At 37.1% G+C, this 14,664-nt stretch overlaps 1 protein-coding gene across 2 annotated transcripts in view; it reads left to right on the top strand.

Annotated features, from left to right (window-relative positions):
* The window catches only part of OSBPL10 (oxysterol binding protein like 10), a 114,166-nt gene that overhangs the window by 39,321 nt on the left and 60,181 nt on the right, over positions 1-14,664 (top strand). For both annotated transcript variants that reach the window (XM_085051174.1, XM_085051175.1), the window contains exon 4: positions 5,487-5,678. In XM_085051174.1, the coding sequence (XP_084907300.1) occupies positions 5,487-5,678 (192 nt within the window). The remainder of the gene's footprint in view (positions 1-5,486; positions 5,679-14,664) is intronic.

The following is a 14,664-nucleotide window of genomic DNA, read 5'->3' as shown; positions in this document are numbered from 1 at the left end:
CTAGCAGAGTAATGAATGCATCGGTTCTCAGTGGCAAGAAGGAATGACCTTTATTGTTTTGATTTCATCACATTTATAGAGTTCTCAAAAGTCACCCAGATTGGTCAGTCAGAAGCCTTCCCCCAGGCCTGATTGGCCAGGCCTGCACTGCCCAAGTTCTGGGACAATGTTCCAAAACATTCAAACTTTATCTTTATTTACAAAACACAAGAAAACCTCTCATGGGAAAAACTGTGCTAGCCACAGAAAGATTTTATGATGGAATGATTATCATAGTCTCTTGCTTAAAAGGAAGACATATATTTCCTTACTGAAGATAATGAAGCATTATAATATTCTATCAGAAAATTTGGTACCATAGGTAGTGCTTGACAGAAATCTGGAAAACATCATAAGCTGATCCCTTTGCAGAGCTGAAGTTTGGCTGTTATGTAGATTCAGTCATTTGCATTTTAATATTTGTGAATGATTATAATGTAAATGAAGCAGAGCTCTATCTACATTTATCTTTTATCAGTGTTTGTTTACTTAGGATGCATTGGAAGAGAAGTAGATGGGAATTAAAATACTGAATGGTGGTGTCTCAAAATTGTAATTACTTTCTGCTAGCATGTGACTTCCCATAGCTCTAAAGCTGCGTTGGTTCTGTGCTGTATATATGCAGAGGAGTAAAGGAATGTTATTTTGGTATTTATTAGTCTGAGAAAAACATCTGTGGCACAGTGCCTGTGAAAATGATGATTATCAACCATAAGCAGATATGACAATTCACTTCAGAAATGATTTTATTGATCTCTGGAACATTGCATTTACTTTCCAAAATAAACAAAATTGTTTGCTTCTGGTAAATGGTGAAAAACACTTCAGCTTCTTTGTGAACAGGAAGGGCAATCTCCAGGGAGAATGAGTCATGAAAACATTGCTATAGCTCGAACTTACTGTTCTGCAGTTCCATTATTTTAATTGTTAGGATTTTTGATCTCCAAATAAAAGCATTCATTGTACTGCTTTTTTATCTTGGGGATGGACAGTCTACTAAAATAAAAATCTTAACCCAGATCTGTGTTAGCTAAGCATACTTTAGCTAGCTTTAGGTCATAAAACCCATATGAATGCAAGTTACAAATTAATCTTTTATTAGCTTCTTTATTATTCTTTTATTGGTTTCATTTTATTAGCAGGCAGAATGTTGGTGCAATGGTAACGTGTAGCCTCAGGAAAGAAAATCTGCAGTCCTTTTGGGATGCTTCAGCCTGTGGATTTCTTGACTCATTATTGGCACTGTGCATTACTAATTTTTGAAGAGCTTATGTCTTCCTTTCATTGGACTTTTCTCTGTCTTTTTATTTATTTATTTGTGAGCCAGAAAGCAGCGACACTAAAGAAAGTAATACATGATGATAATTACAGGGGCAGATCACTCATATGAGCAGTGCTGGGGGAAGAGCAGGGGATTAGGCATAAAGGCCCATGAGTTACTGCCATTGCTTTGATTTCCTGTGAGAGTGACTTTAATGACTGCTGTAGTATGATGTATAATTAGAGTGTTTTTAGCTGTGGGAAACTTCACACAGATTTTAACATTTTAACAAAAATGGAAAATTCTGATTTTTGAACAGCTGTGTGTCAATGCAGAAGGGATGCTTGTCATTTCCAGTGTTTAATCTGAAGAAATTCTGCAAAAGAGGAGTCAAGTATTTGGCTGGGACATAGGTGTTGACAATGTGCTGTAAAATTCAAAAGTGCCTGAGGGGCTGAGTTTGCAGTTCCTAGAGAGTCCTCTTCTGGCAGTGACAGGAAGAAGCTGTCAGAAGGAATTGGATGCTTCCCCCATTTCCTTGGATGCAGCAGGCACAGTGCTCTGCTGCTGTTCTCTCTGGCAGTGGAGGAGTGCAGTCCAATTTGAAAAGGTATTCAGTGGCTGTAAAAACTGCCTCCTGCAGACATTCACACGCAGACTGGCTGTGACTGATTTTGCAAGTTTTAAGGTGCAAGTTTTCATGTTCATCATGGGGCCTCACCTACAGATAGCTTCATGCACAGCCAGAGGTCCTGGTGCCGAGCTTGTTTAAGGCTTGTATGTTACACATGCCCTCTAAAGAATAATCCCAAAATTAAGTGCTGGAGGATTAAGGGCTGGTGGAATTTTCTGGCACATTGTTTGGAGATGTTGGGTCATTATAGATGCATGAAGGGTATAAAGGGACAGAAAACAAAGAGGTGAGGAGAACTTGCTTATAGACCGGTAGGAGCTGATCACGGACCTATGTATTTGGCTCTGATACTTGGCACAGAGTTACGTATGTGCGAATTCCAGATTGCCAATCTCCCTGGCTGGATGAGCTACATAGGATTGATGACTATTTTGTGCCTCGAGGGGAAGCAGAAGACTCTAGGAGACTCACTGGCAGAGGTGATCTCTCCCTGGAGATCACATAGCTCTGTGCCTTGCCCTACAACAGAGCTGAGTGTCAGGTGCACCGGGCCGTGGGTTATGGGCAGCCCTTGCCAGGCTGTGTATCTGTGTATGTAGAGATTGGAGTTTACCTAGTGTCCCTATACTAGGACAGCCTTCTCGAGCACCACCCACTGCTGAAACTAGAGATGGGCTGTTTTTTCTGATTTTTCTCTCCTGCTCCAATGATCCCCAAATGCATGCTCTAAATGACTGTTTACCAGAAGTTGGTGTGAGCTGCCACATTGGCAAAACTTAGGAAAAGCCAGCTTTAGTGCACTGTGGTCCCACAGACTGTTCTGTCTCAAGTCACAGTTTAGGAGTGTAGGTGGTGTAGCCCAGTGACTTCTGATACGATGAAGAGCAAATGTTGCTGTGGAAAAAAAAAAAACTAATCTGTATTAAGATACTCAAATGATGGCCATACCTGTTTCCTGGAAATGTGTTCATTACTTACAGAACCAGTTAAAAAAAAAAAGGCAGCTGGCTAGCAGCTTTTGTAGTAATAGTTTGCGAGCAAATTTGACTCAAGTGTAGATGCAGTTTGGTGAAAGGCATTTCATGTTAGTTGACATGGGAGAAAGTGTGGGGCAGGAGCTGCAGTCACAGGTTGTCTGTTGTGGTCAGCTGCAGATGGTTCACTGCAGTTGGAAACTCTGTGTTGAGGCAAAATAGCATTGTATTGCCAAATAATATAAATGATGGAGATACTAACTTTAGAATGAACATGCATTTCATTTTATGTTTCTCAAAATGTGCAGGTTAAATGAGATTATTTTTGCTGAAAGCTGACTTGTTTCTAGAATACCTTCTTGATTCTGTGTTTAAACAGCACCAGTGCATGGATTTTTCCATATATGTTTTGCATTACTTTGTTATGTGCAGATCTATAGCTCTCCCTCAAGAAAATCAAAACGTAATAAAACTTTGCCTCTCACAGAATACTGTTTTCTTTTAAGTGAAACTAATGGACAAACTCACTGTTTTACATTGCTGCTGTTGGTCTAAATTTTAGGATCTGTTTAACTATGTGAAAATAGCAGGTGTGTATTTTTATTATTGTGATAGTATTATACTAAAGTATCAGTTATTCTCAAAAGATTTCATTCTAAAACAAAAATAACTTTTATTAACCTGAAAGATAAGTTGATTTTATGATCAAAAAAAAATTTTTAAAAATTATCTTGTTCTTCCTCTACACCCTAAATTTAGTTTAGTTTAGAAGTATTCTGATGCTAGTCAGTTTGAAGAACAAACATCAGTGAAGTATATTCTGCTCTTATATACTACGAATACCCTTTTTCTGTGAAACATGTGTTTTAAAAAAGGAAAAGGTTTCCTTCCTCCCCTTCTTTCTCCCAAATACCTTTTCTTCTGGCTCTTATTTTAATTGTAGTTATGTCTAAGCCATGCTCTTTCAAATGGAATATGAATTATAAACCTGGCACCCTTCTATGCCCTTGTGATGAATTATACCTAGTGCTGCTTTTTTGCCTTAGAGTCAAATCCAGTTTTAATGCAATTGTGATTTATCAGCCAGGGTGGATAATTTTTGAACAGATGCTTATTACTGTAATCTTATTTGCCATGGTAGCAAAGAACATATTCATTTCAAAAGCAGTCAGACCATCATTCTTAGAAGCATTTGTAAATGTTAAGTCTAGACCAATGGAATAATAATTATTTCTATGAGATTAGCAGCTCTTTAGACACTGACAATATGATAACCCATTTTTTAAACCTTCTAAAAGTCTAAAGTCTAGTTTTGTGTGGGAGTGGCAAAAGGACTTGTGTAACTTGTTTTACTCTTCCACCTTGGCAGTGCCAGATAATCAGCCTTGTCCTTTACAGTTAGTGTGGTGGTAACATGAGGCCTGACTTCAATTCCAGTGCTGGTTGGAACCTGTCCATCTTGGTTTGAAGTATTTTAATGTAACTACCACAGAATTGCAAAAAGTGGCTTGTAAGGTATAAGAAGAGAGGTTGTACCCAAGAGAAGCACCTCCTGTTGATGGTAACTGTCTTAGCAATGTTGTAGGTTGCCATTGGTAAATGCAGAGTTTGTAGGAAGGGTGGGAAGGTGCTTTACCCATGGGCCTGTGTGTTTACTGTCTTAAAGTGCTACTAAATGTTACTCTCTGAACCGGTTTGTGTTTAGTGAGGTAGAAGTTACTCTGTTTCAGTTTTAACCTTAGAGATGCAATCAAAAGTTCAAACAGAACGGAAACCCTTTTGTATATTGCACTTTCATATATGATGTTCCATGGAGCCCTGGTGCCCATCTGAGCTTCACTGAGAATTGTTGTCATTTAGATTTTCAGGATAACTTGTGTTTGAGGTCTGCAGAGAACAAACTGAGATAGCAATACTGACAGATGGTTAGATAAAAACAGAAGTTCTTTAATGTTAAAAGTATTCATACTGCAGATACTGTTGGAGATTTATTTCTAGCCTTTTTTGTCTATTGGGTTTATCCCAAGCTTACTCCAAAATGTGTTGATTTCTTTAAACCATGTTTTGTTTTAAATGTTAATGTTTAGTTGGTGTGTGGATTTGCCTCGCCAAAATTGCACCTCCCCTCATGTTGAAAACAATACAACACTGTTTCAGAAGTTCATTGAATGAAAGCATTAAGATTTTTTCTTCCTTGCTGTTCACGCCAGTTTGATGACTTGTAGGTCAATGGTTTAATAAAAAAATATTTGTGTTGGCATTGTTGTGACTTCGTCTGCAAAATCCTTCCAAGCATTCCTAAAAAGTAGGATTGTGAGAACTAAGCAGCATGTTATTATGTAATAATTGTGAAGATTTTGCAAAGGCCAATTACAGTCAAGCCAAGAAGTGAAGACAATAGCTCTAATGTTTCCAAGACCGTCTCTACTGAGCAATGCATGTGGTTCAGAAGGAAAAAGCAGTTACACCTCCAGATTTAGGTTTGTAAGGAAAGTAGAACAATACAAAACTATAGCCTGAATTGTAAATTATTACTACGTAAAGGTTGTTAATATCACCATCCTATTGCTTGTTCTAGAGCATCTCATCCTCACGAAGTAGAAGCTCATCTCTGCTGCCTCCTGGGACAGTTAATTCTGCATCTCCGAGTGGTCAGAAACACATGAATCAAAGTGGGCCAACTGTTGTAACCATCACACATCACAAATCACCTGCAGCTGCTCGAAGAGCGAAGAGCCAGCGATCTGGTCAACTCCATGAAGTCCGAGAGGTAAGAGAAACATCTACTGTTTTGCTGTAACTTGGAAGTGCTTATTCTGCTTTAGAATAAGCAATTGAGTCTGACAAGTTAATGATTCTCTTTGTTTCCTTTGTATGACTGCTTTGTTTTGATCCCCTTGCTGTGCAAGACACAGGCTTTAGTTCTGGTTCAGCTTCAGGTCAGGTGTATATGGACTTTTTAATGCTGATGTTAAGATTGGTGTGCACATGTGTTTAAAAAATGAAATAGATTGGCTACAGCTCCCAGACTTTGCAGCGGTGTTGCAGTACTGGAGGAACATCTCTTTGAAGCTGCGTGCAACAAAGCTTTTCAGATTGGAAAGTGGGCCCTGAAGCATTTAAATATAGCTGGAAAATGCTTGAATAAGTCTGATGAATGTGTGTGAAGGAAGGCATAGCTCCCCACACTCAGCAGTTTGTTGCTATAGTGCTGTAGTCTTAACTTTGTGTCAAGTTTATATTTCTTGGCTTGCTGTGGAAAAATGGTTTGTCTGTATCAAAGGCATGAAGACCAAAGAAGAAGGCATGTTTCTTTTAAAGCCTGTTTGTACCAGTGTTTAAGAAACTTAACTCATACTGATATAAGTCTGTTTTCCAGACAACAAAAATAGTAGACTTTTAGGCTTAAATAGTATGGCAGATTTTCACAGAACACACTTTCATCTTTCATCCCTTATTATTTTTTGGTTTGTCTTTCATGTTAAGAATTTGAATAAATTCATGGTGTGTGCTCACAATGAAGGCTTAAATTGCATATCCTTATGAAGAATGCTTGTTTTTATTCTAGTTAACATTAAAAATGAAGAGCTCACTGTCTGAATGTCACCCACATTTTCTTTACATTATAGAAAAAACACATCTGTTTGTTTTTTATAAGAATATCCTGTCTTTGTCTACCAGTCATCTCCCACAAATTGTTTCTAGCATACTAAATGTATTTGCTCTCATAGGTTGAATTCAGAGTGCGCCTTAAACCTATTAATAAAATCAACAGTGGGAGCTGCTGCAATTTTGTCAAATGAAGCTGAGTAAGGCTGAAAGCAATTTAAAAGAGTATTAGTGTATGTGACGGTCATAATAAGTTGGGAAGGGAAAATGTAATCAGTTGCAAAGGACTACACTTGGAAGAAATAAATGCTAACCTATAGTAAAAGAATGAGTAAGAGGTCAGGTATCATCCCTGAAGAAGAGGCCAGTGAATTGTTGACTCACTTGTTTGCAATGTATTGCAATGTGATGTTATTCCACAAAAGGTAACTATTACTGGACTTCAGTCTGTAATCATGGAAGGTAACTGTTTTGTTCTGTTTCATATGAGTGGTACATCAGCTGCAGCACCAGTTCCTTTTAGAGGGCTGCAATAAAAAAAAACAAAACAACCCCAACAAAAAACCCTTAGACATTGAAGATATGGTAATGGTTGAAAGAAACTAGTACTTCTCAAGGAGGGAAAATGGTACTAACGTGAATGATGCATAAGAAAATTTTATAAGGAGGTGTGTGAAGTTTAACTTTCTGTGTATTAGATCTCTTTTCGTGTGTGTGCTGCTTCTTAAAGTGCATAACAATAGAGAAATCAGACCTTCTGCCCTCTTTTCCAGTCTCTTGTAAAGAGTGGCTGCCTGACTGATGTTGTTTCTATCTTGTGAAAGGATAAGTCTGGTTTTTTCCAGATTAAGGAAGCAGATTCTATTTCAACAGCATGCTCTGTGCACTTCCCTCTGCCCCTTTTTCCAGCGTGAATGCAATAGACTTGGGTATATGATACCTGTGTTTTTAGAGAATATTCTTGTTCCCTATATGAGTCAACTGATGACTGTTAGATCCACCCTGCTTTGTTAAATTTATCAATAAAGAGGTGCATCCGGAGCCCTTCACGAAAGTGCACTTAAATCTGTTCTAATCCTGTTTTTTAATCTGAAACAATGACAAATAGGAGCTAAAAGTAAAGTTAAGAGAGATAGTTAAGACTTTCCTCAATGCCCAGATCTTTGCTTTGTATTTGAAAGTTGTTTGGTATGATTTGGATGTAAGGAAGAGGGTGCAAAAGGATTATAGAACGATGCTAATTGTTCCCCTAATTGAATGATGCCATTGAAGCTTTGACATGCAGATAAGTTTTTAAAAATTGTTTTATAAGTATGACTACATTAGCTAATTTTACACCTTATAAAATACAGTAGTTGAGTCAATGGAAAAAGTTGATCTGCTTCTGGAACATGAGAGAAAGCATGTGTGCTTTAAATTTCACAATAATGTCATGGTATGGTAGTGCTACCATATTATATATGAGATTTTTGAAAAACAGGAATGCTGCAAAAAGGGGCATCCTTCGCTTGGGGCGTGTGGTCTTTGCTGGCTTGGACAATGTTCCCAAGAAAGTGTTGAACTTGAAATTGCTACTCAATTCTGAACTTTCTTGATTGGGCCATATTATTTGTAAAAAATTGAGGTGTATCTCCATGTTGTAAAGAGGACAAAATATACTCCCATATTTTGTATAACGCAAGATGTTTGGTAATACTTGATTGTTCTTTTTCCCCCTTTTTTCATTTCGTAGTAAGAATAAACAACACGTTGTTTCATTCTGTGGTTTGTTCTGGCTGATTTAATTGTATTTTTAACAGCATAGAGAATTTTAGAATGAAACTAATTTTAGCAAAGAGGTCTATTTAGCACCAAACTGACATGAAAAATTACGTAAATGTAGTAAATACAACTGTCTAGGTCCGCAGAATGGCACATGTAATAAATGTTTCTGATGTGAAATTAGAATTTCACCTTTTTTCCAAATTTTGGTGTGTTAAAATTGAGCATAAGTATGGAGCTTTTGACTGCTATAAAAAATTTATGTTTTAATACTTGACCTACTTTTTTATAGTGTTGAATTGAAAAGGTGCTCAGGAGCATTAGTTTTCATCATAATGTAATTTTTTATGCTGTTTAATATTGTTCTCTTAAATCAGATTTTCGCTTGTATTAATTTGGTGTTAAGAGTCCAGTCCACATTGATTTATGGAATGTTACATCAAGACTAAAATTAACTGTACATTAACTTGTGAGAAATGATCTGCAGCGTGTTGCACTTTATGCAGAATTATTAGATCCTACTTCTTTCTTTGGACCATAACTTAGCATTAAAGGGGTACTTGGAGCTAATTTTTTAGTAAGTGATTTTATAGTAACCTAAGTCTCTGTGGTCTTGAAATTTCAATCTGTTTTTAAAACTATGCATATTATTATCCGCTTAGAAATTTATGAATAGAGTTAAACTTTCAGATTTCTTTACTGTAGATTGTTAAAATCAACTCGAACGTTATGCCAAGTAGCCACACCATACTTTATATTAAATTCTAGCTGTCACTGAACTAAATAGTGTCACACTTCATTTCAGAATAGTTTTTATTTTGGTTGAGAGTGTCTGACTCTGGTACGACCTCTGCCAGTGTTACGATTGTTGTGAAAGAACCAAGTGCGTGAAGATTTTGTAGTAACTTATATTAATTATTTACAGACATTTCAAGAAATAAAACTAGAAATCCAGAGAAATATTTCTTCCCATAGTTTAAAAAAGCCAATGAAGGATTTTCTGATCCCTTTGAAATGTGGTGTTTGTTACAACTTTTGATGCCCTGACTAGTCATCAGCATGGGTTTCTGAACATTTGGTACAGTGAGATCCCAATTTCATGGGGCCTCTACCAGTGTGACATCTCTTATGTGCCAGAGGGCAGTCCCAGAACTTGGGAAGGACTGCTTTTTCGTAAGATGACAGTCCTACTCCTTCTTGCACATCCTTTTCCATATATAAACACAGTTATTGTTTGATTCCTGCAGGAATTATGGAGCTAAGTGATAGTTCTTTGCTTCTTCCCTTACAGTATTGGGAAATCTGGGACTTGTACTTAGGTCTTCATGGAGTAAGGTTTGTCAGCAGTTTTGTGAGGCTGCATTTGTCCAATTTTATGTGGTTACTAGGAGAAAGAGATGATTCTAAAACACTTCTCAGGATTTTTCAAGTGAGAAATGAGTGTCTTCAGATCACTGTAGTATTTGGATAGCAAAGTTAGGGACTGTGACTAGCTACTGTTAGCAAAAAAGGATGCTGTTTGTGGAGAAGTGTTTATTCTGTTACAGAATTATAGCAGTCCACAGGCAGCATTGTAGGTGAAAAAGAAGATGCAGTACTTAAACCACTTGGGGAAGCATTCAGACTTTTAGGACTTTCACATGTGTGAACTTTATGTGAAGACATACACTGAGCTGTATGTTGAAGTTAGTTTTGCAGTCTGTTTATGCTGGTACTGGGAGCAATCCTGATGATTTTTGATCTGTGCCAGATTTTACTTTGAAGCTTTGAGAAGGTCAAGTTTTGATTTTTATTTCAATGGTTTTTTTTGTCCTTCTTTTGTTTCTCTGAAAGTATGTACGTGGAAAGCTCGATGGATAAGGTCCAAAGTGAGTCCCAGCAAAAGGAATGCTGTAACTCTAGATGTTTGGCATAGTGTTGAGGTTCTGTCAGGTTGTGCAATAAGACCATATAAAAAAAAATGGATTCAGCTCATACAGGACATCATGCTTATGCAGTGTGAATTATGCACAAAGACCATTTTAAAATACTGTTTATAATTGTTCCTGAAAGTATGTGTCTAATTTTGTGTAAAATTACTTTGTGCAAATGGGGAGAAGTGCTATGTGTTGTATTAGATCATTGCTTTCACTGGCAGTTCTCACCTTGATTTTGGAGTGCGGGAAGATGAGAGCGAGCTTTGTAACAAAGATGACCTTTAGATCTGCATGAATAATAAATCAAATATTTGGTCTTAGCAGATAAAAATGGTCTCATGTTCACCTAAGGTATGGAGGTAGGATGGGCTGCTAAACTGGGCTAACTTCAGTCTTTCTGACCTAGTAATGTGGATGCTTTATCAGGGGAGAGCTGATAACCATGGACTGTAGCTACAATAGCACAGCTGAAGTCTGTGTTGCTGTGCTTTTGCTAGTCAGATATAAAACTAGTTACCTAAAATCATGTCCATTTTTCTTTCAGGCATGTTTTGGTATAAAAGGTAGCTTTTTGATGTTTTCTTCATGGCAGTTTGTGGTTGATACTTTTAACTAGAGTCTTCCTGCATTTCAAAACTAGTGTAGTAAATAAACTCTAGACAAATTTCTCAGTTGTACTGACCAGGGCTTTTCATCTCTCATAGATACTGCAGAAGGTATTTATACTGTTTCAGTTTTGAAATCCAGGTATCCTTGGAAATAATATGGTGATAAAGTGAGTGGCAATTTTGGAAAAGGGAGGGAAAGAACACAGAGGAGCAGCCTTTGTTAGCTGTAACTATCCATTTTTTCCTGGACTTGTATTTAAAATATCTTCCTCCAGTGCCCTGCTATACATAATAAATTAGTAAAGGCTCCTCCTGTAGATCATCTTTCATCAAGTGCATCATATCATATACAAGATAAGTAGTCTTTAGATGGATGCTAGTCAGAAAATGAGATACATTACTTAAGAGATTACATCTTCATAACACTGCATCTGTACTTTGTATGTATTGGATGTATTACACTTCCATTTGTCTGCAAACTCAGAAAGAAGTTTTTCACTTTAATTATCTGGGTGTGAGAAACAGGGATGAATGTCTTCACTCTAAAATGAGTAATGTAAAAGTGCTTGGAAAAAACTCAAACCAAAATCAGGTGTTTCTCAGAAAGCAATTGATAGTTCTTTTGAAGAAAAGTGAGGCAGAGGAAAAGACAGCAAAAGACACAAACAGAAAACTGTTGTGTCAGTTTTGTGTCCACTGAAATCAATAGAAATGAGGCCTTTAGCCTTAATTCTGTAGTTGATATTTATTTGGCACAGAACATGGCAGTGTAAGTTATACCACAGCTATTACTACTTACCTGTGCTTAGACACACTTTTCGAATTGAGAAGTGTTGTAATACGAATTTGTGTTACAGGTACGTTTAACAACTCAGTGGCAGCTGAGCTCTGTGATACCCAAATGGTTGCTCCCAGCTGCATTTCAACAGGAGCCACTATGACTTGTTTGGAAGCATTAAACCTGTAACAGTATAAACCGGTTTCAAACCTAACATGACGTCTGAAAGAGGCAGCTGCAGGTGTTACTTCTGCACTTCTGAATTGGTGTTAGGATTGTTCAACAACTCCCTGTCCAAGAAACAGGGATTCTGTTGTAGGAACATGATCTTTGTGCAATGTGAAAATACCAGTGCGGGGCACACAGAAATGGTTTTCTGGCTGTACAGCAATATTTGTATGATTGCCTGCCCTTCATCTCCATAGAGAGAAAAACAGAATTGAGAGCATGTAGAACAGATACAGTTATTGGGTGCCTTCAGTGGCAGTTTCTTTGGAGGGTGTTTGACTTGTCTATAGATATCTCATCTCCTGTATCTGCTTATTATATCTCAAGTTAGTAGGGCTAAGATCAATAGAAACATCTCCTTGGGGAGGAAATGGGATGCTTAAATCTCTAACAGTGTCAGTCTAATACCTCCTGGAGTAGTAAATGTGCATGTGCTTAAAAAAAAAATTCAGTAAGTTGCATTAACTGTCTTACTTTGGGGTGAGGAGATGGAAATTATTCTAATACTATAAACCAATTGTTATCATTACATAAACATGAGCTGAATACTTCTGTGATCTCTGAACTTTTATCTTGTGTTTGCAATATGTTTGAGGTCACTAAGACTGCATATAAGTAGCATCTTCCTAAACCTCACTTTGTTCTGTGCATTTGATTTTGTATTCATGTGAAGGTTGAGTCATCCTGGGTTCCAGATACCCAGGCAGGGAGAATTAAGGTTGCTATGGGAATCGTAGAGCAAATGTTCTACTGAAATTACACTGTTTGTCCATACGGGTTATGTCACGAATGAACCTGGCTCATTATTTCTGAGATTTCCCCCTAGCAGCCCCCCTTCAAACCTGAAAAATATGAGTAATACAAACATGCCTTATTTTCATGATTTTTTTTCCAGCCTGTAGTTTAGCAGTAATTGAGCATGTGCACAGACGATAATTTTCCATCATTTAATAAATGGCAATTTATAAATTAGGGATAATACAGTATGTACGATAACTACATTCAGAGACTGCTGCAGCATTCATTTTCTTAAGCAATTGCAAAGAAGCCAAGATTATTCTTTACAGTTACTAAAATATTTAATTACATTTCAAGTAAATGGTAGGTTCCCAAGGGATCTTGAGAGAAGTCACATTTGAAGGGAATTTAGTCTCCAGTTTTCTGTGTGCCTTCAAAACTGTCGCTTAATTCTGCTTTATGTGTAAAACAGCATAGCATATCATACACATACCTATATTTTTTTAAAACTACAAGGCTGTTTTCTTTCAAAGTTATAGCACATATACTGCAGTATTTTAAAATCAAGAGTTCTCAGTTTGAAGATGAAGCTTTAAAGAAAATTTTTATTTTTTCAGTAAATCTTTTCTCAGTTTAGGGTATCACATCTCATGGTCTTGTTTTCAGTGCAGGTTTTTGGGTGTCTGGCTGTTGCAGCAGTGATTTTTCCAGCAAACCCTGAATAAGGGTGACAAGGGGCACCTTCTGCAACTCTGTTTGTAATGCAAATTACTGCTTCCAAGATACATGGGCCATTTTGTTAACCCACACTTACATGCTATTTTTATTAAATTAAGTAGAAGATATTTTTGAATGTTCTTAGTGATAATAGATGAGAATGTAATATTAGGTGGCTAGCCAACTTTCAGATATTAAGTACAGAAAGTACTTACATAAATGCCCTCAAGGAGAAAGTAACCATAGAAATGGCTCATATATTTTAAGCATACCATTAAGTTTACATTATTATACACTTTTATTGAGGGCTTACTATAATCTTCAGCTCCTTGTGTAATACCTGAGGTAGTTTATGCTACTCTAAGAAACACAGGAAACATTTTGAGTTTAGAACAGATGTGAATTGTAAGCACTGTAGCTCTCATTTAACAAAGACCTGATCTCTAACAGCTTTTGCTGCATGTTCTCATTATAGTGCTTGTCTTGCAGGTGTTGAAAGCTTTGGAAACTGTGCTATGTAGGTGCTTTTCACCAGCTACTTACCTGCATCTTGCAATTCTGATTTCTGACAGCATGCTTTTAAAACATGGCTAATGAGGATGGCTAGCAACATCTCATCCAACAAGCAAACCTGAATTCCATCTACACAAATCTGACATGTGCTTTAAAGCAACATTGTATTTTAGGTACTAGACGTATACCTGTGATTTTTAATTTTTATTATGGTCCGTGTATTTGTTTCTTCTCTTTGCCACTTTCTGGGAAGCACAGTCATATGTTTTTGCACATACTTCTTAGCACTTCTTGCACACACACAACTTAAACCAGTTGACAGTCAGCTTTCGTACATGGGGAGAAGTCAGAAGGATGGATTTGGAATGCTTTGTCACAAGCTGTAGAGGTATACTTCATGGAAGACTCAGGAAGGGCAAGATTAGATAGCCTTGATACCGACAGCTCACTGACTTCTCAGAAAAGATGAGGTGAATTGACTGCAAGATGAGAAAATAGTATTTACCCACACCTGAGAGTTTTTAAATGACAGAAACAAAATTTAATTTTATGCTTGGACACTACAAGTTAGGTGGCTAATTATGAGGAGGAGTGAGAGGATCTATAAGCAGTCTTGGGGAAGGGAAGAAACTGTCCATCAGAAGTTTGTATACTGTATGGTATATTGGACTTCTCTGAGTGGCAGTATGTGTGCTTATATATTCCCACGTGGAATGGAATAATAATAATAATAACAATTTCAAAAAGTTCAGTTACTTTTTCCAGTACCAAATGTTCTGAGAGAAAGCTCTGCATCACTGAAGCTAGTCAAGTTGAAATGTATAATTTATGTTCATCATGGTCTTTTCTCTTCTGAAGACAAACTTCACTCAATGTCCAAACCTCATC

Source organism: Lichenostomus cassidix, chromosome 2 (assembly GCF_008360975.1).
Source record: "Lichenostomus cassidix isolate B80296 chromosome 2, HeHo_3.0, whole genome shotgun sequence".
Lineage (NCBI taxonomy): Eukaryota > Metazoa > Chordata > Aves > Passeriformes > Meliphagidae > Lichenostomus > Lichenostomus cassidix.
This window is presented reverse-complemented; position numbering and strand designations above follow the sequence as displayed.